The 23,637-nt window shown below is 35.9% G+C and overlaps 2 protein-coding genes across 7 annotated transcripts in view; one reads left to right on the top strand and one right to left on the bottom strand.

Moving 5' to 3' along the window:
* ITGB1BP1 (integrin subunit beta 1 binding protein 1) overlaps window positions 1-23,637 on the bottom strand; it is a 143,594-nt gene that overhangs the window by 93,983 nt on the left and 25,974 nt on the right. The gene's annotated exons all lie outside the window — the stretch shown is intronic.
* The window catches only part of ASAP2 (ArfGAP with SH3 domain, ankyrin repeat and PH domain 2), a 93,126-nt gene that overhangs the window by 52,663 nt on the left and 16,826 nt on the right, over window positions 1-23,637 (top strand). For all 5 annotated transcript variants that reach the window (XM_069805830.1, XM_069805827.1, XM_069805826.1 and 2 more), the window contains exons 8-21: window positions 288-363; window positions 863-949; window positions 6,753-6,856; window positions 6,980-7,049; window positions 12,487-12,574; window positions 14,473-14,521; window positions 14,631-14,797; window positions 16,176-16,309; window positions 17,052-17,146; window positions 18,833-19,022; window positions 19,456-19,541; window positions 19,738-19,853; window positions 20,339-20,406; window positions 22,085-22,198. In XM_069805830.1, the coding sequence (XP_069661931.1) occupies window positions 288-363; window positions 863-949; window positions 6,753-6,856; window positions 6,980-7,049; window positions 12,487-12,574; window positions 14,473-14,521; window positions 14,631-14,797; window positions 16,176-16,309; window positions 17,052-17,146; window positions 18,833-19,022; window positions 19,456-19,541; window positions 19,738-19,853; window positions 20,339-20,406; window positions 22,085-22,198 (1,444 nt within the window). The remainder of the gene's footprint in view (window positions 1-287; window positions 364-862; window positions 950-6,752; window positions 6,857-6,979; window positions 7,050-12,486; window positions 12,575-14,472; window positions 14,522-14,630; window positions 14,798-16,175; window positions 16,310-17,051; window positions 17,147-18,832; window positions 19,023-19,455; window positions 19,542-19,737; window positions 19,854-20,338; window positions 20,407-22,084; window positions 22,199-23,637) is intronic.

Raw genomic sequence — 23,637 nt, 5'->3', positions numbered from 1 at the left:
CTTGTTATGGGCCTTCAAAAAGTGGGATGAGAACCTGTGTTTAAGGTGAGAATGAGGAAAACTTATGTGGCAGTGGATTGTGGCAGTTCTGAATCTAATTGGGGATTTTGCATGTTAGAATAAGCTATGGTGGGAATAAAGAGGTGGATCTGTCAAAGATGCATAAAAAATGTTTAATGTTTTGAAATTTATGGCATGGCATAATAATATGCACACCTTCCTTTGGCAATGTTTTAAATAGAGAATGCAAAGTAAAATTTAATAACAGTTTGCTTTTTGTTTTTAAGTTTCTTTCAGGATGGGTTAAAAGCAGTTGAAAGTCTCAAGCCTTCAATTGAGACACTATCCACAGATCTTTATACAGTGAGTAGCAACCTTTCACATTTGTGTTGTAAACAGTTTTTTATAGTAGAACTGTGATCATTTTGGTTCAGGTTGGCTGACTGTTTTAATAGTCAGCATTTTAAGGTTTTGAGTAGATTTTTGAGTAAAATTTTGGTTTAATATCATATCCAGAAGCCTTAGTTTTAGTTCAGGACCCCACTGTGTAAAATGTTAGGAAAACAGCCTTTGCTCTAAAATGTGTACTAAGTGGAAAATAACGTGGTTTCAAATTGAACACAAGGAAGTGAGAACAGTGTGAGGCAGTATCAAAGTCTTAAGCCAGCAACATCCTAGCCATTATCAAGTTTTCTGAACATATAAAGGAAAATAAACTGATCACATTATCTTTTCTCTTTGTGTTTTCATTCTTGCTGAACATTTCTCAGAAAAAATGAACCAATTCAGTAGCAAGTTTGGAAGAACTGTGTTGAAAAGAAACAATAATGTTATTTTTAACCTGTGTTTTTCTTCATTCAAGATTAAACAAGCACAAGATGAGGAAAGACGACAATTAACCCAGCTTAGAGATATTTTAAAATCAGCACTTCAGGTTGATCAGAAAGAGGTGAGCATATAAGGTGGTTTCACTTTGGAATACCCATTTTAATTACTTCTAATGTAATGTTAGTAGTTGAAATAGAGTTGTTTTAACTTTGATCAGCCATCTAATTTCTTTCATTTATTCATATTTGTTTTGATGCTGATACTGTCAATGTTTCTGACAAAGGCTTTTTTTTTTTTTAAACGAATTCCCACTAAAAATATGAGACTTACTGCAAAATAATTGCAATATTGGTAACAAAAAGAAAAATACTTAAGATGGTGCACTGTATGTGAACTAATAGACACTGGAGTCTATGTTGCTCAAACTGAGAATGGAAGAACTTTGTCAGTATCAAGGAGACTCCATTAGTACAGTCTTATCTCAGAATAATATTCCAAACTATATAAAGATTATGTAAAACTGAACTTCAAATCCCGAAACACCTCTTGTCATCCTCTGCAAATATGACAATTAAGTTTGCTACTCTGCTGCAAGATGCCAGTTTTCAAACATGTAACAGCTGGGTCAGTTCAGCAATCTAACAAGTATTTTTTGAGTTTCGGTTATGATTGCTGTTAGATTCAAAGAATTCCAGAGTAGTTTTATTTGGCAAACTATGATCTGGAAGCAAGCATCTTTTGTATAATCTAATCCTAAATATTGGGTCTACTTTTGTTTCAGATTGCTAGTGCTTCCTCTTCATATAAATAAATGCCAGCTAGCTTCCTTTGTGTGGTTGCAGGGCCATGCATAAGTGATGAATGAGCCTCTTCCCCCCCTTTTCAGATTCTGTTTCTGAGAGGGATCACAGTGAAATAGTTTAGTCTGTAGAGCTCAGACTTCCTTGATCTTTTCCAGTCTTGCTTTCACCTTCCCATAAAGGTTGTGGTGACTCCTACTCTTACTGGTGGCCAGATGATGGTTGTTGAGCAATCTAATCTAGTGAAACACGTCCCTGCCCATGGCCTAGGGATTGGACTAGATGATCTTTAAAGGTCCCTTCCAACCCAGACTATTCTGTTATTCTATGACTTGCTGATAGGCATTTGAACAGTCTTAAACACTCTTCACTTTGAGGTGCTGTTTGTTACCATGTGAAGTTTGTGATAATGACCATTGTGTACAAAGTCCATACAGTTTGCAGGCACTTTCTTAGGTTCTGCCTGGCATTTAGGACTCACTGAGGGGTGCATTTGCTAAAAACTTCCAAATTTGAGCTCTGTGGAATGAAAGCCTAGTGATCCTCGTGGAAATGGTGACTACTTGGGATTCACCATTGATTGTCCACTCTCAGTAAGGAGTCTTTGCTGTTTAGGGTGTGTTAGCAGGCTTCCTATTTTATTTGGGTCTTTGTTTAAGAGAGGTAATAGAAGCAGTTGGGTTTCATGGTTGCTGGGAGTGTTGCTTCTCTATGTTTACCTGGTTATCACTGATACTGGTATTAAATGTATATGGAAAATGTGGTGAGCACACATCTTTTCACAGACTGAAAAATGTAATAATACACATAAATTTATTATTTGTACTGGTTTTGTTGCATTTAAAAATAAGTGTAAAAAGTGCTTTATGCTATATTCATTATTTATTTATTCTGCAAATTTAGATATAGATGCTTACCTACAGAGAATGAGAAGTACTATAATTATTTTTAAAGTTTTTTGAAAACATCAATTAATCAGTGGGATGCCAAACAATCCTGGTATAATTTACTGTACGACCCACTAATATTATTCTTGTTGCACTGTAATTTCTTTTACTATAACTGATTTCTTTTTCCTTCCTGAAACGCATTTACATTTTGTGACCGAAGTCTAGGAGAGTAAGTGTTACTATGTTTTAATTAAAATAGTTGGCATGATTTCCATTCAGATTTCAAGAAACTGGATTTTTTCCTCTGAGTTTTTTTCTGTTGGTATGAAAAGACTGGTTCTTTTTTTCTCCTCTTCTGTTTTTTGTGTTACAAAAAAAAAAAAAAAGAGTTTTTCTTGGGAAAGAAAATTGTTGTAAGACAAATTGGTGATTTCCTTTTCACTCTCTTTTGGGAACTAAATCCAGTTGCTTGATTTGCAAGATTTTGGAGATACATGTATTTTCAATTAAAATGGACTTCATGTATGAAATAATAGAACGTTGACAAATACTGTTTCTGTTATATTAAAAAAAAAAAAAAGGACAGAAACACTCATGGTGAACCTTTTTTGTTGTGCCTGTGTACGTAGTTTCCTCCTGCACAGAACTTCCTCAAACCTGGTTTGTATTGAAACTTCTTTTTGAAATGTCATTGTGTGTACACCTCCATAATTTTTAATATTTAAACTTCTATTTTTCAAACTGTAGAGCTCCTACAAGTTTCAGGGTCAACCTTAGAGTCATATTGCCTTCATTTCTCTCTTTCCTGTGTCCTCTCTGAAGGTAGCCTTACTGTCGTGTTGAGATTTGCTTCTGCTGCTTCTACATGTTTGGGAGAACCTGTAGTCTATTTAGGCCACTGGAAAATAGGATAAATTTTGTGTTTCTTGGCAAAAATTATGGTGGCTGTGCTATAGGAGAGGCTGCCTGCAGGGGGTTCTGGCAGATATATCTGTTGGAGGCTTTGTGGGGCTGTAATAGATAAGAGATGGACCTCTGAAACATCCTTTTGGCAATGATCCTGCAAATGCAAGAGAAGCTCAGGCTCTTGGAGAGCTCTAAGTGCTTTTTGGCAGCTTTACACACAGGTGTGATCCAGACAGTCTAAAATCCTGCTCCATGGGAGCTGTGGAATGGCTAGCTAAAATTTGCTGTGTATAAGTTAAGGCATCTTGTATGGAAAGTTCTGTTGTGTTCAAATAGTGGGGCTGATAAATAGGTTTTTAGAATCTCTCTTATCAGTAGTCACAGACCATCTTTACAGAATACTGTTTTCACATTTCTTTCACTTTTAGCTATGCTATTCAGCTTGATTTAGAAGTCAGTCGGTCTTTATAAGGCTTTGGAAGAGATCATTTCAAGCCTCTTTACAGTCAGTGAGGTGATTCACTATAAACATGCTGCAATGAAATGACTTGCTTTTTTTTTTTTTTTGTATGCCTATCTGCATTTCAAAGCTGATAAAGTGGACAAAGTTCAGTTTCTTAGGCTTGTGTACTTCAGTCTTGTCTGATCTTGTTACTTTCAAGAGATATTTAAAATTACAATACTCTGTGCTAGGTATGTCCTATACCCTGCAGTGATCTATTTCCTCCCATAGGTAATGTACATTGTTCCTGCTCCTCTGATGAGGCCACTGGGTCTGACACTGTTATCTGTGATTTGTACTCCTGTTATGTGCAATATTCAAACCAGAAATAAGGGAAGATCCTTTAGGGAGCCTGCATATGGAAAAGGCATGCTGAAATTGCCTGGAAGGATGTTAATTGTAATAGTGATTTGCGGTATGGCATCCTGTCTGTTAGGAGCTAGATCAAAATCATGAACTTGTTTGTCAAAGAGTTGTGGAAATCCATCATCTGGCAATTATGTTGGACACTATTGATTTTGACGTGGCCTGAATCAAGGATTTAAAATTGAAAATCTCCTTGTCTTATCCTTAAGTTCTTTTCATGAAATAGTATTACGTTTTTTAAAGATACTGCTCATAGTAGTGAATGTGTGGAAATACACGTCAGCTACAGCAGCTTCCTCTCTGGTTGAAATGAGGCAGGAAGCTTGTATTATTGGCTTGCCAGTTTGGCCAAACACAGCAGCTGAGCGTAAAAAACAGCTGAAGGGAGGTAGCTGAAATGCAGCAGAAAATAATGCACAAAAAGTACCAGCAGTCTTAAGTAATGGGAATGGTCTTATGGGCAGGTGCTGCAGGTCATCTGAAATCTTTATGTAATTCAGGATGTGGAGAACTGAAATTAATTTCCTGTAAGGCCTCTAATCTTCTTGGGAATGGAGTTACTTTACTGACTAATGGGAGGCAGAGATCAAGGCATTAGTAAGACACAACAGGCAATGTCAGATCAGATTTTCTTCAGAAGTCAGTAAATGTATGCATGCAGTGGTTCTTAATGAGTGTCGAGAATTTTTGTAAATGTTGTTCTGTTCTTATGTTGGGCAGCCAGAGTACAAACCCAAATAATTCTGTCTAAACAGGCTGCAGAGGAACAGTAAACAGACTGGTTTAAATCTAAAGGGATGCTTTGTCAGGCACTGACATTTAAGTGGTGGTTATATAGTGCCTTTAAAAACCTCAGATCAATGTTGTAGCTACCTGATACAGGTTTCTAGATCGCTAGCTGACAGGCAGGGAAGTGGGCACAGGTTGCTCCTGCTGAAAACGAGCACCAAGCAGTGCTGCAGCCTGCCTAGAGCTCGGCTCATGGTTCTCGGGACCACTGAGCTCCAGTGCTGTATTCAGGATGAGCCTGAAATCCTGCAGCTTGGAGGTGTGGAGTCCCAAGTGCACTGAAGAGGGGTGTAGGTGGTAGCTCTGTCCCTACCATCATATTTTGGGCATGTTGTGTTGTCACTACTGTTGAGGAGGATCCTGAACACCTTTGGCTGCATTAGTAGCTTTGGTAGCAGAATGTACTGCTGGAGCTTGTAAAGGAGCAACATTGCATCTGAGCTGGCATTCTCTGGGGAAAAGGACAGTCCAAGTGTGTTCTTGGTTCTAGCTGGTCTCTCCCCCTTGCTTTTATTCAGAGATGTCCTATACTTAGGCTAATAAAGTGTATGAAGCTAACTGTAGTTAGAGAGAAACTATCTTCTTAATTCATACTTTTTAGATCACTGTATATTCTATTTTATCATGTGTGCACTCTGAAAACCCCAAATGATATATCATGTGATTGTACTCCCAGTATATCTGAGACACACTATCTCTTTAGCAAAAGAGATTTTTTTTTATCAAATTAGTAAGTTTATTTCTTAATAGGTCTTAGGTTTTTGCTTAGAATAGCTCAGATAGTCTTTTAAGTGAGCTGCTTTCTTTGTGTCTTTTTTCCTTGCTATGCTTGTATTATCTGCCATATATAACAGAGGTGTATTATGTTCATAGAGCAAAGATAGTAGAAAAGAAAACAATAACTATTATAAGTACCAGTCATTGTTATTGTAGGCACTGCAAAGTCCATCCCATCATGTTACTTCTGCTAATATAGCATGATACATCAGATTCCTCATTATCAGGTTCTTATTTTTTAAGAAGTTGGACTCTGGCAACAGTGGGTCCTGCCTCTGGGTAGTTCTGAGAGCAGTGAGAAGGTTAGTTAATCCTTGTCACTTCCTGTCCCAGAATTCTACTTTGTTCAAGATATTTTGGTTTAAATTCTTCTTCTTACGAAAATAACTTCTCGATTTTCCTGTATGCCTCCTGAACTATGTTTCCAGGAGGTCTCTGCTGCTTTTCAGACAATAACTTGACTCAGTTTCCACAAGAAAGACCACTTCTTCAAATTTATGTATGTAATCTTTTTACAATGGAAGGGTGCCCTAGGAATTGCAGGTGGTAATAATCTTCAGTGTTTGTACACTGCAGTGTTTGCATGAGTTGGAAAGCCCACTGCTCAATTAAATTTTGGGTTAAAAACCCCATATATTAAGGCCAATAGCAAAGCTAAAATAAAAGCAAGTAAGAGGATTTTGGCAGGTGCTGATAATGGCTACTTCTCAAATGGTTTTTTTGCACTCTGAAAAAAGAAATGGATCTTGCTCTCTCTCACTGAGGAGGAAAAATGTGCTTTGTTTGGCCTGTAGGATTAGACCAGGAGGGAAAGGCTCTGAAACTCATTAATAGGGGGGATATTTTGGTTGAAATGGTGGAATGCATTGCAAATTGCTGTTCTGTATATTTCAGGATTCTCAGATTCGTCAGAGTACAGCTTACAGTTTACATCAGCCTCAGGGAAACAAGGAACATGGCACTGAACGAAATGGTAGTCTGTACAAGAAAAGTGATGGGTAAGTACTGCTGGATTCTACTGAAAAAAAAAATTAGGTCCTAAGAGCTGAAGTGATGTAATACTAAATGTATTAAAAACTGAGTCACCTTTTTTTTTTTTTTCTTCCCCCCCTTTAAACCAGAATCAGAAAAGTGTGGCAGAAAAGGAAGTGCTCGGTTAAAAATGGCTTTCTTACAATTTCCCATGGTACAGTAAGTATTTGTTTACAACATTTTATGTACATGGTTGCTAATACAGAAAGGCAAGCTATGCTGCTCTATATTTATAATTTGGAATTAGCTAGATTCCTGATGCAGTGTTTTGAATATGATGGATACATTTTTTTTTAAGGCAGTCTTTCAGAAATATGTCAAGACATACACAGTATCTAAAAATACAACTGTTTTAATGCTCATGACTGTTAATGGGAAAAAAATGGCTTTTTTTAATGACTCAGTTCATGTAAAGTGTTCATATTGTACTAGGCTATCTAAAAATACAAATTCTGACTTTGTTTTTTTGGAAAGATGTGGTTGGGCATTAAGCCATCTTTTAGATATGGGTTAAACAACTTTTCGTATTTACAAGACAAACTGAGAGAATGCTGAATCTCTTCTCTCCCCCAGCTTTGCTGCTATATGGGTAATATCTGTTACAAAGGTAGCTTTCCTGGGGAATAGCTGTAGGGGAAAAGCAACTCTGAAGGCAACTTCTACCAGAATGACAAGAGATAAAGAGTTAGAAGTCCCTCTTTCTTGGCTACCAATCTTTGAAATGCATTAAAAAACTTCTTATATTTATACTTAAAATTTTAAAACTGTATACTTTCATATTTTGGACCTACTACACTTGGCTTTGAACTCAGCTGATTTTGCTTTCCCATAACTTTTCTCTTTTTATATTGCTTTCTCAAAACTTTTTAAAAAGTTTCTTAAGGCAAAAATCAATTCAGTGACAGTATTTCCCATTCTTGGTCTAATAAACAGTCCTGTTTCTTGATCCTGTTATGAACCATTCTGTTCTTCATCCTGTTATGCCTGTTGCTATGACTACAAGTTGACCCTGGCAGCAAAAATTAATCAATCTCTCATTTGTGCATCTAACCACAAGCTGTTGCCTTCTGAGTTGACAACCAGGAGTTAAGGAGGAGTGCAAAACCAAGCCTGCAAAGCAGAGCCATTACTATGGCTTTGGGATTGTCCACCAGTTTATCCCTGTTCTCATTTGAGTGCATATGAGGGTGTCTTTCTCAGAGAAAAGTCTGTTAGTCTATTCTATATTGGTGTCTCCATGTGCTGTAAATGCATTTGGCATTGGACAAGCAGTAGTGGTACCAGTAGGAGTGTAGCTAGGGCAGCTCAGAGCTGGCAGAGGCTACAAAATCCACTTGTAGAGCAGAATTTTAAAACTTTCACATGCAAGTACAGTTACTGAGTCTATCAAGATACTGTTGTTCTTTTTTTTATAAGCTGTCTACCAGATGGTTTAACATTTTTAGAAGCAGTAAGTTCCCACTGAAATCAGTGGAGCTGTAGCTGGAAATCAGTTGCTAAGGTAGATACTTAAATGTGGGTTTAGTTATGTGGGTTTCACAGGTTTGGTCTTGATCTTTTTATATTACAAAATAAACAATTACCTTCTTGTTTAAAATATACTCCTAAGAAGTATTTTTACTTATTTGCTCACTTTCCCCTTATGTATTGATAGCAGTTTTGTGTAAAAAATTGATGCTTGTTTTATATACATGGGAATGGGTAGAAGTAATTTCTGTTTGTTAAGAATTTCTGGGCTGCTCTGAACTGAAGCGACGTTGATTTCCAAGATTTCTCAGGGTTGGTATGTCCTGGTCTCTCAAATATGACGTGTCATTCTCTGTTCCCAGCTGTTCATCAAAATGAACCATCTCTCAGAAATTCAGTTGTCAGTTTTGCTTGCTTTGTCAAATTCAAATTTGTCAATGCTTTTTCCTCTAAAGGCAAAGTATTCTTCATGGCTTTCTGGTTTTTGTTCGAGTAGCCTCTATTTATGAGGGACTGTTTTTTTAGTTAGTTTCCAGAACAGCTATCTTCAGGCAGTTGCACATGCTGTATTCTGACTTAAACTTGCCTGCCAAGTGCTCTCCTGATACGGATGGGGAGAGTATGGTTGGTTCTTTGTCAGTCACCCAGCTGTAATGCTGAATATACGTGTCTGCTTTGGTATATGTACAGAAATTATACTTCTAGACAACTAAAAGCTTCAAAGAAATTAGTATTCATAGAGCAACGTGCAAGGCAATGGTTGATGGAAAACCAGATGCTGCTCCTTTGTGTAATTATTAGCAGTTGGAAATTTTCTGACATCTACCTGACTGCAATTTAACGCATGTGAATGAAAAAAACAGTGCTAGAAGCAGGCTGAATCATGTAAATAGGAATTCCTAAGTGGTTTCCAGATCAAGAAGTCACATGGGAAAAACTTATATTTGAGGAACCTCAAATTCCTCAAAATTGATTTGTGTTTAAAGAGCTTAAATGGAATTTGCTGGTTGTCTGCAAAAAAAGGAATATAATCAAAGAATATCAAGGAATCTTTTTTTTGTTGTTCTTTCTTTACTGCTGGAAACTTTAATCTACCATTATGATTAACAGGACAATCTGAAGGCAAAAGAATCAGATTTAATCTTTTTATTCTTAAGTAATGTGATACCCAGAAAAAATGCATGATGAAATCAGCCAACCAGTCTGCTAAGTAAGTGGACACATTTGCTTGTGCCTTTTGTAAAAATCAGCTCTGTATCATGGCACTCCTCAGTATTGTCTTAGAGGCCTAAACTTTTGATTCCTACACTTACTGATTGTTGCCAGAACAGATTTTAAGTCAGTTTTGCAGGATAGAGGGTTACCATTTCTGCAGGAAGGAACATGAGTTGATGCTGACGTCTGCGTGTATGGCATGCAAGGTGGCAGCACATCTTTTCAGGGTGTTGATGTGTTAACATGGGTGTCCAAAAATTCAGCAGTAGTGTGAAATTTAATTGTCTAATCAGAGACTCAAGCAAGAAAAAAGCTCAGAGGTTTCAAACAAATACTGTAGTAGCAGTTACACATTTGTTACCATTTTTTACTTCTAGTGTCTCCTAATCCTGCCAAATGTCCAGATCCACCTACAGCCTTGTGTGGCTAAGGAATTTATACAGCCTTACTTCACTTTGTCATGTGGCGCTGACTTCTCCCCAAGCATCATCTGCCATGTGGTGGAAGTGTGTTGTCTGCCAAGTAACGGGCAGATGCCCGGGAGGTGGGTGGGGGAGGGCTGTTATTTGGCTCTAGGGTAGAAGCATGAATGAGGTGGTATCAGCCCCACGTGAAGATGTCAGGGTTTTTTAATACCCTTGTTAATTTTGACTTGAGGTTAGGAGGTCCTCAGTTAAAAGCTTTGGAATATGTTGGGATTCCAAGATCAGCACATTGGCCCAGGATGTGTTTTAAGTTGTTGCAGCCATTTCTTTGGGTTCTCAGATCCTGATATGGAGTTCTTACGCCGCATTCTCCTACTGAGAGGGATAAGTTCTGTGTATAATGGTTCTTCAGAGCTCTCTCAAGCATTTTAGTGGATCCGTTTACAGCTTCATTTTTTGTAAGTTATAGAAAACTAGTTAGGTCCTGAATGCGCTTCAGGTCCAAAGTCTTCGAGCAAGTGGATTCTTGCTTAACCTGAATCTACTTGCATTTTTACATTCTCATAGAGCCTGTGAGAAAGGTATATATGAGTTGCCCTGTGGCTTGTTTACCAAATACTTATATTTTTATTTTTGTTTGCTTTATTTTGTATTTTCATTCTATGCAGCTTCTGGACACTTCTTGGACAGTTACATTAAGAATGTAAACACTGGAAACTTCAGTGCTATAGATATTAAGTATATTTAACCGAGAAAATGGGCCCAAGCTAGCATTTTCAAGATGTTTTCTTGTATGCTTCTAGTTAAAAAGAACTCTTGTTGATGGGCTAAAATAATGAAAACTGCATGCAGTTTTACTACTAAAAGGAATGTCTGGAATTTGAAAAGCTGTTTACTACGCAGAGTATACAGTGAGGTTGTCAATTGTCATCTTGCTGCCTCCAGAACCTCTCTTGGGTACAATTTCTTTTACATTGCCCAGCAAGCGACCTGCAGGTTTGTTGTTTCAAAGCATGCATGACTTCATTATGTCTACTGCTTACATCGGGCAAAACATGAGTATGCTGTTCCAAGGACACCATGCTTATTTTTTTTCTCCACCCCGCCCCCCCCCCCCTTTTTTTTTTAACCAGGAAAAAAAAAAGTAATTGTTTCCCTCCTTATGTTTCTCCATGGTTTTGTTTTTTTACTGGTCTTCAGATATGATGATGATGTTCTTTTTTGGTCAGCTACATTGTTTTATGAGGAGATTTGTACTCTTCAGACTTGTTCTCCTTTTTTGAATGAAATATTTTCATCAATAAATTTAGAAGAGATTGTGAAGGTCTACATATCTTATGATTAATTGCAAGTTAATTACATTATCTGGTAGTTCAGCTTCATTTGATAGTTCTTGTTTAGATGATTAAATCTTGTTTTAGCAACTTGGTAGATTAAATTTGTTAGAACACAACAGTAAGTGTGGTTATGTGTTTATGTATATTGCTATCTTTTGTAATAGCACTTTCCTAATGATTTAAATTACTGTTTTTCAGATGCTATTGTATAGAGCAGAGTCTCTCTAGTTAAATCTGCTTTAATTATTCTAAAACAAGAGTGAAACTAGTTATCCATTGTAGCAAGTGCAAGCCATTCCTCAAATCAAGTTTGCAAACACAGTGTCTTTCTAGGTCCTACCTCAGGTCTGCAGGACAGGCAGGTTAAGGGAAAGAAGAGATTACTGCAGAGATGCTATTTGAAAAGTTTTTGTAGCCTTTATGAGACTTTTTCAAAATGAAGTTTGCTTGTGCATTTTGCTTTTAGTAAAACTTTGCCACTTTCTACTCAATAAGGAACTGAAATAGCTGAGAGGAATTTGACTAGAAAATGTATATCATTATAGACTATATTTTGTTTCACTACATTTTTTAGTAATGAACTATCTCCAGTTTAGTTTTGCATATGTTTGTTGCAAGACTTCTCTGTGCAAACTTCTTATTTTCCTTTAATGTGTCCCTTCACTGGTTTAAAAATTGAGCATTTTTTCTAAACTGGTTATCTAGGCTTTCTTTAAAAACATTAGCAGGAGTAAAATTATTTGATTATTGAAAACCTAGACAACTAATTTTTTTTAACCTAAATGGCTAAATATTGGAGGATTAAACTTAGGTAAAATCAATCTGTCTCCTTGTCATACCTGATTCCTTCAGATAAGTGTTACTGGTAAGGTGATCGTAGTAGTGATAATTAAAGTGATTTTACCCCTCTCCCCTTTCAAAATTCTGGTGTCTATCCAGTTATCAGTGAACAAAATAGCCCGATATAAGATAATGAAGTTTACAAACCATGATGCAGAAGAAAACATAAATCAAAATCTGAGTACCTTGAAAATTAAGGTAACAGCCATTTGTCAAGGCTTTTTGGCCAGTGGGATGTTATCCTGTGTTTCTGGACTGCAGGGCTCAGTCAGTATCAATATACTAAAATCTGTATGTTTTATCTTCAAATAGGCTAACCGACCTCCAGCAAAGCTCAATCTGTTAACCTGCCAAGTGAAAACAAACCCAGAGGAGAAAAAATGTTTTGACCTCATATCACGTAGGTTTGTTGTTTAGGTCTTTTTACTTGCAGCTAATATCAAAAGAGTTTTGCATTATTTCTGTAGATGTGTCAATAACCCACTTAAACATTTTTGCAATTGTAGAATGCTTCCCTTTATAAAATGCCTTTCCTATGACAATTTCCCATTTCACTTATTTTAGCATAATGCAACTAATTGTACCTGTATCTTTGGAAAACCACTTGTTTTTAAAGCTGTCTTTACTCCTTCTTTCTATATCATTTTGTGCTACCTTACAATAGAGTAACAATGTTTTTTCTGTGACATCATTCTTTATATTGAAAATATCATAGCTAGCTGATCATCTTGAAAAGTTATGACTTTTGTACAAAATCAAAAGAGGCTTTTAAACCATGACAAAACTTCTTAAAATCTAAGCATAGTGGTCTCTATGCAACTGTGAAGAAAATACTGGAAACTTTTTTAGTTTTGTAATCTCATAATACATACAAAGGTGAGATAAAGAGTCTACATATTAAAAACACCAAAACTGAATAATTTTGGGAACTGAATGGGATGATACAACATTGTATAGTATCAGGTTTCCTTTTTTTTTTCTCACTGGGACATTTTAGTATTATATTTACGGACTCAATAAAAATATATTACTAAAATATATATCTGAAATTATTTGGTGAGAAGAATGTAAATCTATTCGTCATTTGTTCCTTTATCGGAGCATAAAGTTCTTTTGTATTTGTAAATGTAAGATATTGCTACTTCTGTTAATAGACTAGTACTCATGTATGCAATGTACAGCTTTTCCATCTCTGCACAAGCAAGTGGTCTTCCTTGTTTACTTTTACACTTTCTTTCTTTGTTGATGACCACATCACATTTTGCCCAATATCAGCTTATCACAACATTATCGTTTGACCCATCATACATATGACAAGGCATAACCGGCCTCTTAGCCTTCTCCAGATCACTTTTCATTTTGTTTTACTAGAGTTTAAAAACATTCCTTGTTTTTTAAAAACTGCAAATTGCTGTATCATGGCAGGATAAAATCTCTTATTCTTTATCTAGCACTTCCCTTTCTGTCCTTTCTTATATCCTCACTCTCTTACAATTTCCCATGTTTGAAACTATCTTTTAATACCTTTTTGCCTGAATATTTTTCAAACTTTAGGAATTTTCAGCCTAGAATATCTTTTTGCCAGTAGCTTTAGCTCTGTTCTTCTTATCAACTATACTAATTTTAACTCCAACTCAATCATTAAACTATATCTTATCTCATTTGTTTCATAGACTTAAAATGTATTATGCTTTTTTCTTTAATGGTACACTATGATAACAGTGCTTAGAATTACAAAAGTAATAGTAAATTAAAATTTTTGAGCCTGATTTAATTGAAACAGCTTGGGGCTTATTCTGATAGTAGTTCGGACTTTGTCTGGCAAATTTGTTTTGCCATTTTTGATTACTGTGGTTTTAAGAGCTCATTTGGAAACTTTATATCTTTCTTACATATGCAGATAAACTCAAATATGGACTCTATATTTTACTCACCACTCCCCGCCCCCCCCCCCCAGCAGAACTTTAGACTTGTGATTACTGAGGTTAAATCTAGAACATGGATAAATTACTATGCTCTTCTGCTGCTTATGCAACAGAAGCACAGCATTGAAGAAAACAGTTTCTTTTTAAAAAGCAACAAGCCACCTTGTGTAAACATAGGTATAAACATAGATGAACTGTAGGTAGTAAGAGTGAAACTTGCTAAATAGACTTTTTGCCTGTCAACACTCCAGTGATGAGATTGGAGACTTCAGGAGTCATACATCAATTAATTTTAGATTTTTCTGAGAGATTTCTGCAAAATCAGTTTTTCAATCATTTTTTTAAATCAGTATGTGAATTATTTATTGTGCAGACGACAGAACGTACCACTTTCAAGCAGAGGATGAACAGGAATGTCAAATGTGAGTTACTTTGCTAATTTTATTTTTGATACTGGTGTTCTATTGAGACGTTACCTTGAACGTTAGAAGTGCCGAAACATTTAATAGCAAAATATTACTGCCATTTTAGATGGACATCTGTGCTACAAAACAGCAAAGAGGAAGCTTTAAATAATGCATTCAAAGGAGATGATAACACAGGAGAAAATAATATTGTCCAGGAACTGACAAAAGAAATTATATCTGAAGTCCAGAGGATGACTGGAAATGATGTGTGTTGTGACTGTGGAGCACAAGGTGACTCAATTAAGCATATTTCTAATTGGTAAAAATTCTATGTCTCATGAGAGTATTTAAGCTGATGTTTTATGCTTTCACATTTACTCCTTATCTCACAAAGATTATACACATAGTAGAATGTGCTAACAATTTAATTGCACTACTGTACTAAGATGGATTTGCTATATGCATATTGTCAGTGGGGAGAAAAGTTAGTAAAAAGTGCTTACTTTTCTCCCATGTATTTTGCTAATTGAAACTGTTGCTTATATAAATCAATTGAACTTATTTTATTAGCCCATATTTTACATAAGATTTAGGTAAAACTGGACAGCAGTAAGATATTTGAATCATTTTCCTAATAAACCTCAATTTTTCTTTTAACTTTCATGTTTGACTTATATGAATATGTTTAAGACTGTGCTTATTTGGAAAAGAAGGCACCTGCTGACTATGGTTCACAGTGTTTGCAGTGTTGGTTTTGTTGATCGATGAATTTCTACTTTAATCCTCTTCAAATTATTTTTTAAATAGTGCTGTTTCCTGTGTTCTTTTATGTTACAGAGGCACTGCAGGACTTACGATTTTTTTGATCTGAAACTGTAGCTGAAAACATCAGTTCTGAAGCTGTATGCACTTTATAAATCAATAGTAACTTCCTGCAATAGATACTGTATAAAACTATGGGAAGAGTCAATCCTGTTGTCTTTAAAGGAAAAGATTGTAAACAGCTACTACCAAACCTTTATCAAATAAATGAATTTCTAAGCTGTCTAAATCTTCAGAAATTAATTATTTGTCTGGAAGATGAGGGAATGTTACAGCAAGAATGCAAAATACCAGGAGAAAAGACAAGCAAGAGTAACAGAAGGAGAGGGATGAGCCTTAGTATCTTTGAAATAGTTGAGTGAGAGTCCATTGTAGTGCAGTGCTGTATGTATACTTCAGAATCACTGCTGCTTCACTTAGTCTAAAGTCTATACTTGAAATACAAAAAAACCCCAACCCTGTAGGTATTGTTATTTCAGTCTGAACTGCACCTATGCCCCCAGCTGAGAATGTGACACCATTGCATTGGTGGTAGAAAAACGCACTTCCTGAAAGCCATGTGGAGAATGACAAACTGGACTGTTTGAGCAGCTCACTTGGATAGCAATGTCCTTTAAAAAAAAATTAAAAAATTATAAAAAAATTTTGCATCTTCACTTCTTTCACCATTAAAAAAAAAATTGATTTGTGTTTCCCAATACAGTAAATGTAAAGATATAAATTAAAAAAACTGATAATTCACATACAGGAATCTTACTTTACAGAATTTCATTTCTGTATACTACATTTTCTAGAATAAAATAATTACCTGAACAAATTTTAATTCTGTGGGTACTTTCTGTTTCAGATCCTACGTGGCTTTCAACAAATTTGGGAATTCTAACTTGCATTGAATGCTCAGGAATCCATAGAGAACTTGGTGTTCACTATTCCAGAATGCAATCACTTACATTAGATGTGCTGGGAACATCTGAACTTCTGGTAATGAAACTGCTTTTATTAACTTAAAAATAGTACTATAAAAGACTTCCAACACAAATATATTTTCGTCACTTTAACGATAATGTTGTTCCAATCTTGAAAGTTGCCTCTAGATAAACATAATTTAAGAAAGCTTAATTCTTCAAGTTACAGGGAAGCTCCTGGAACATAGTGTCTTACTGTAAACTTTGCCTGATCTTAGAATTCAAATTAGTAGAGGCTTCATATTTTTTGTATTTCCAAACCTTTTTACCCTTGGTTGCTTTTTAAAGGAGCACAGCTGTTTGACATATAAATGTGCCTCTTGGATTAAAAATTGAAGGACTTCACAAGTACTTATTCCATTAATTATTTAGCATTATTTTAGAGGAGAACTTTAATCCTCAAAGGAAAAAAAATGTATTCAGCTTTGCTACACAGAGAAGTTACCATATATCGGCTGCTCTGTGACACTTTGTATGTGTGTTCTTACCCAGCACGAAGTATTTTGCATTTATTGTATGATCTGGTGTCTTAATGGATTATTCTGCAGTTACTTGTTTGTGTATTAAATCCTAGCTGAAAACTGACATCCAAAAAGGTACCTACTTTGTTCCCGATCACTGACATAGTAGCAGAACTAGGAATCAGAACTAAAAAATCCCAAGCCCCATTTTCCCTTGTCCTCCCACTAGTATGTGCATGGCCAATAACCGAACATTTCTTTAGTGAGCTGTGGATTTTTTTTTTTTTTTTTTATCAGCTTGCAAAGAATATTGGGAATGCTGGGTTTAATGAGATTATGGAATTCTGTCTGCCAGTTGATGAGATGGTCAAACCTAATCCAAGCAGCGATATGTAAGTAAAGAGCCACTACTTCTGAAAAAGGCAGGCCTTTAATTTAATATTGCTAATGGGTTGTGCCATTATGGTTTGCACCAGCAGGCCATGGAAGATATATGTCTTATATATAGCCTTATAGCCAAGGAGTGAACCTTTTTTCTGATGCTTTGTGTGTGTTTTATTGAACTTTATCTGATCATATCTTCCCTAATAAGGATTATTTTACCAACTCTCTGAATCATGATTTGGGGGACAGAAACAAATTAAACATGACTTGTTGGGAATTTTAAAGACACACAAGGGTAGGGATTAAAAAAAGCTATTATTTTTGTGCTATTTAAACACAAAATAGAAACTGAAGTAAGGTGTACATTTTGCCTGAAAGATACCGAGCAGCTAGTGTTTAGAAACTACACCTAGGACTTAAGTCTGTAACTATATGGAATAAAGACAGAACATATAATTGAATTCCTCAAAACCACTGAACAGTGATGGCAGAGACACAGCAAGGACAGCTGCCTACTTGGCTGGATACTACTCCATTGTAAAAGACCTAGTAAATGATGCAGAAACGAACCCAGAAGAATTGGCTTTGGATGAAGCTGATTTTACATTATTTGGACTTTCACCATTCTGACAGAACCAATGTTAAACAGTGCAGTTTAAATAATTTTTGACTACCACTATCAGTAATAATATAGAATATTAATATTAATTTTACTGAATGCTAAATCAATAGTATAAGAAGACTTCTAAAAATTGATATTTTAAAAAAATAATTTAGTTTGATACATCTACATATCGAATTTGGGGCTTTTTTAATGAAATGAGAACCTGAAGACAGACACTTTTTTAAAACTATGAAGGAATACTGTCATATGCTTTAGGAACAAAAGCTATCCATTAATTCAATTTATTATTATTTGGATTTTTTTCTTTTTGCTCATTATATAGTATCTAGATGATGAAGTATGGCTTTGTTAAATGTCTTCTGTGCAATGTTGTGTACATCCCAAGAGCTGGTAAGGAGTTATGCCTTTGGGAGGCATGCAACTTCCTGTCTTGCTGTGATGGGAAGAGGAGTAGCCATTTGTTAGCTGGGTATCAACAGCAAAAGTGATGACTCATGTGCTGATTCAAGTGTACTAAGTTTTCGCCTCAGTTTAGAGACGAAACTAAAAAATCCATTACATCCTCCCTGTTACAGTTGTGGTGAAGAGTTGCTTTACAGAACATACTAACTGGTGTGAATACAGATCCAAGGCCTGGATAGCCTGTGCAGAAGTATAAGACAGATTTTTGTATCCCATGCCTTCCATCCCTTTCTAGCATATGTAGGACTACAAGTCAGGTAAACACAAACCTGCAAGGCTGCTGTTAGCAAACCAGCATTGTGAAGCTTTGATGTATCTTTTGTACATAGAGCTCGGTAATCTTGATCTCAACTTCATACCAGAGTTCAGAAGGGAAAATTCACAGTCTGTCTTTGTACTGGATATTTGATTCATCTTCTGTAGCTACATTTCATACTGGAAATACGAGACTGCATGGCTTATGTGCGTATTTAAAAACAAAAATTATCATAATGAATGAGAAATAGTCTTTCCCAGATTTTATTTCAAATTACTTGCATGTATTTATGGAAATCCTAACGTGTATCTTCTGCTAAAAGTTATAGAAATAAATTATATTCAATTTCAGGAATGCAAGAAAAGATTATATTACTGCCAAGTATATTGAGAGAAAATATGCAAGGAAGAAGCATGCTGATAATACAGCTAAATTGCACGCTCTTTGTGAAGCAGTCAAATCAAGAGACATTCTTGGATTAGTCCAAGTATATGCTGACGGTGTGGATCTCACAGAAAAAATTCCACTGGCCAATGGCCATGTAAGTGTTGTAAAATTTATTAGACAAATTGTTATAAGTGCAATATGTTTTCATTAATTAAAAAGGACTATTTTTTTCTTATTTGAAAATAAGATTTGAAACAGTTTTGAACACTTGTCCTTTTAATGATGTAATTTAACAAAAGAAGATATTAAATAGTTTAATCTAAATTTTTTCCAAATACTGTCATATTTTAAATGTATTAAAACATTAAACATTAAATCATCCAATAATCTATTAGTTTTCAACCCATTTGTTTACTTTAAAGGAAAGAAAGGGAAGAAATAAAAGTCTTTACAAGAAATATTTTCATGTTAGCATGTCTAAATATTTTGAAATTAAATGTTTTATTTGATCTAATGTATGTCTTACTAAAATTTCTGCTTCTCTGTAGATCAGAAGAAACAAATGTGTTCTTTTGTTTTATTCTTAGGAGCAAGACGAAACAGCACTTCACCTTGCTGTTAGGTCAGTTGATCGAACATCCCTTCATATAGTTGACTTTTTAGTGCAGAACAGGTAAGTGTATGGAAAACTATTAAAATATTATTGATGCTGCTTTTATGTCAAGTAATACAAATACTAAATGAATACAAGTACTAAAACTAATTCTAGTATTGCAAATGTAATTTTATTCTTTGAAAATCTTGTAATAAGGTTTATTAATATAGGGTAGGAAACTAAATCAGTTTTCTTCTTTCTTATACTCCAATAGTGGCAATCTAGATAAGCAAACATGTAAAGGTAGCACAGCCCTGCATTACTGCTGTCTGACGGACAATGTTGAGTGCCTCAAACTGCTGCTGAGAGGAAAGGCTTCTATTGAAATAGGTAAAAGGGTAATGTGTACTTCAATTTCATATTTGTCACAGCTTCAGATAAGAAACAGTGAAGGTGGAATAAGTGCGTTTTCTCCTCAACTGTTTATCATAATTCTGTGAATATAATCTTCATCATTAAAAAACCCCAATATTTACAGTTTATTTCAAGTTTAAAATTGACTTATACATTACACTTGTTTTTTACACAAATTTAGATAAGTAAGTACCAAGATTTTTAACTGATATCTTGTTGCCTAGTTATATACTGCCATTTCATGCCTACGATTCCATATATATGGCATGTTGAGTTGCTACTGCTTGTCATGTTCAGAGGATTGGTATGAGTTAGACCTACATACAAAGGAAAGAGATTAATTTTAGAGTGTGTTGGTCTACTACTTCACTATGTAGCTACAGATTTGTCTTTATCTTTAGTAATGGACATGTTAATAGTGACACCTATTATCATAACTTTCTTTTCTTGCTGTAATACAGCTAATGAATCAGGAGAGACGCCACTTGATATAGCTAAACGTTTAAAACATACTCACTGTGAAGAGTTGGTAAGTGTTGCATCTTTGTGTGTGTTTGTGCATTTCTAAGCCGAATCATGTCTGAATATTTAACAGTTTACAGTTGAATATTCAATGGATATATTCCAGATGGAATAGTTGTACACTTAGAAATAGTTTTATGCTTATATCAACTTATATGCTTTTAAGAAGAAAATTATATTTCTTTTTAGATGCTTTGGAAATGCTAAACTTCTTGGGGCCAGGGTATGATTCTGTTGGAGCTAATAGTCCCAGATCCACAAGTAAGATCCCCACAGTAAGTTTGCAGACAACACCAAGTTGGGCGGGAGTGTTGATCTGCTTGGGGGTAGGAAGGCTCTACAGAGGGATCTGGACAGGCTGGATCAATGAGCTGAGGATAACTGTATGAGGTTCAACAAGGCCACGTGCCGGGTCCTGCACTTGGGTCACAACAACCCCATGCAATGCTACAGGCTTGGGGAAGAGTGGCTGCAAAGTTGCCTGGTGGAAAAGGACGATGTATTGGTCAACAGCCAGCTGAATATGGGCCCCTCACTACAAGACAGACGTTGAGGTGCTGGAGTGTGTCCGGAGAAGGGCAACAAAGCCGGTGAAGGGTCTAAAGCACAAGTCTTATGAGGAGCGGCTGAGGGAACTGGGGTTGTTTAGCCTGGAGAAAAGATGGCTGAGGGGAGACCTTATTGCTCTCTACAACTACATGAAAGGAGGTTGTAGCGAGGTGGGGGTTGGTCTCTTCTCCCAGGTAACAAGCGATAGGATGAGAGGAAACGGCCTCAAGTGGCACCAGGGGAGGTTTAGGTTGGATGTTAGGAAAAATTTCTTCATCGAAAGGGTTGTCAAGCACTGAAACAGGCTGCCCAGGGAAGTGGTTGAGTCACCACTCCTGGAGGTATTTAAAAGGTGTGTAGAAGTGGTGCTTAGGGACATAGTTTAGAGGTGGACTTGTCAGTGTTAGGTTTACGGTTGGACTCGATGATCTTAAAGGTCCTTTCCAACCTAAGTGATTCTGTGATTCTGAGTATCTGACATTTCATTGAAATCTAATCACTAAAGTACTTATTACGGGTGAAGGCCATGGATGACAGCCATTTTCTTGTTGCCCAGAGAAGTTGTGGATGCCCCATCATTGGAAGTGTCCAATGTCAGGTTGGATGGGACTTTGAGCAACCCGATCTAGTGGAAGATGTCCATGCCTATGACAGGGGAGGAGGGGGCGGTGGTGGTGGACTAGATGGTTTTTAAAGGTCCATTCCAACCCAAACCATTCTGTGATTCTATGAGAAGTTGGCTACCATCACTACTTTTAGTGAGCAAGAGAAATGGATTAGTGGGGTCAAGGCTTCTTGCTAAGTGAGTCTGAAAAAAATATGCCATTGCAGTTAATTTCTTTGACTTGCAATTTCTAGATCAAAGCAAATAGGATGTGGTGGTTGACAGAAAATGGATAATGGACCTACAGTGGTTAATGAAAAGCCTAGTTGCTTTTGATTTATTTGTGTTGTATTTGGTGACAGAGCTGAATTCTTTAAACTTACCCCAGTGCAGTAACTTTCCAGATTACTGACATCTGTTTTTAAAATAAAAGGTTCCTTCTGTATGTTGTTTTGTTGAGTTTTTAAATATGTTGTTTTAAAATAAGTACTGCACATAGCATAGGTGTCAACAGTCATCTTTTTTTCTTTAGCTTACTCAAGCACTGTCCGGAAGATTTAATTCTCATGTTCATGTAGAATATGAATGGCGGTTACTCCATGAAGATCTGGACGAAAGTGATGATGACGTGGATGAAAAGCTGCAGGTTTGTATCAATACATTTATTATTTTTCTGTACACATATATGTGTAAGCATGGTGTTCATAATGATTTCAGTAACACTACTTTTTACTATAGGTATGAAGGCACTGTGAAATTAAGTTCTGTAGTAAAATGTAGCAGCTTAAATTTTAGTTCCTTAAATTATAGTTTGTCTTCTTTTTCCTCTTTAATATAAGGTATGAAACATATGACTGTGGTGATGGTCAAACTGTGATTAGCCAGATGTATCTCTTTTTTAATGGAGTCAATAGTTTGTTTCAGTACATCAGGAATATTTAGATCTGCTGACCATGAAGCAGAACTAACATGAGCTAGGAAAATTGCCTTTATAAAGAGAGGCACCTTATAGTATCTCCTCATGTTTGTGAAAGAGCTCCAGTTGATGGCTTTAATTTTGAAACAGTTTATGCATTGGCTTGTCTTTAGTGAAACTAAACTAGTTCATTCAATAAGTTTTGTCCATTAATAGTAGGGTAGGGTCTTGATTCTGAATCTTCATGTAAAAATATTTTTGGTCTTCTCCCTTTTCATACCTGAAATTTCTGGTGGTGTTGTGGTGCTATTGCATCGAGAATCACAGAATGGTTGGGATTGGGAGGGACCTCTGAAGGTCATCTGGTCCAACCCCCTGCTAAAGCAGGGTTACCTAGAGCCAGTTGCTCAGGACCGTGTCCAGATGGCTTTTGAATATCTCCAAGGATGGTCATATTACAAGTATTACAAAGTATTCCAGTAGCATAGGAACTTCGTTCCATTTTCAAAATTTAATTTCCCAATTTAGGGACCAACTTCAAAAAGTATTTAAGCACCTAAACATACAGGCAGGGAACAAACTACCATGTTTTGATACCTGAACAACACTTAAAATTGGCTTGTATTTCTAGGGGCCAAGTATTTTGAAATGACATACAGGGTCCTAAAGACTAATGACATTCTGAAACTTTCATAATTTGAAGTATTCCAGAGAAGCATTGAACACATTTTCCTTGTTGCGTGTGCAGTGTTATAATTGCTTATGTCTTTTCTGCTTCCTTTACAAAGTGCAAGGAATACACAATAGGCTTTATATTAGTTAACCTTCAGATGTTAGCACAACCTTTTTTTTTCCTCTTGAAAGTGGCTAACGAAAACCCTTTTCTCTTCTGGATAAAGAAATTTGATTTTTTTTTTTTTCTACAAGTTTTAGCATTTTAATACTTCTCTTGCAAATCCTCCATCTCAGCTAGAGCATGAATTACTAATACTCTAATTAGTAACATAAAACCAAATCTTGTGTGTTGGGTTTTTCTTTGTTTTCAGAAATATTAAACCCTGACAGCCATAGGTTCATTTTCTTTGCCTTCACAGAACATCTTTAAAAACGCTAGGTCATCAGACCATTGAATTGGCTTAATCTTTTGGAGACTATTTTTGACATCAGTA

The sequence above is a fragment of the Haliaeetus albicilla genome, chromosome 18 (assembly GCF_947461875.1).
Source record: "Haliaeetus albicilla chromosome 18, bHalAlb1.1, whole genome shotgun sequence".
NCBI classification, from domain to species: Eukaryota; Metazoa; Chordata; class Aves; order Accipitriformes; family Accipitridae; genus Haliaeetus; species Haliaeetus albicilla.
The sequence above is the reverse complement of the archived record's forward strand: the minus strand, read 5'-3'. Positions and strand labels throughout refer to the sequence as shown.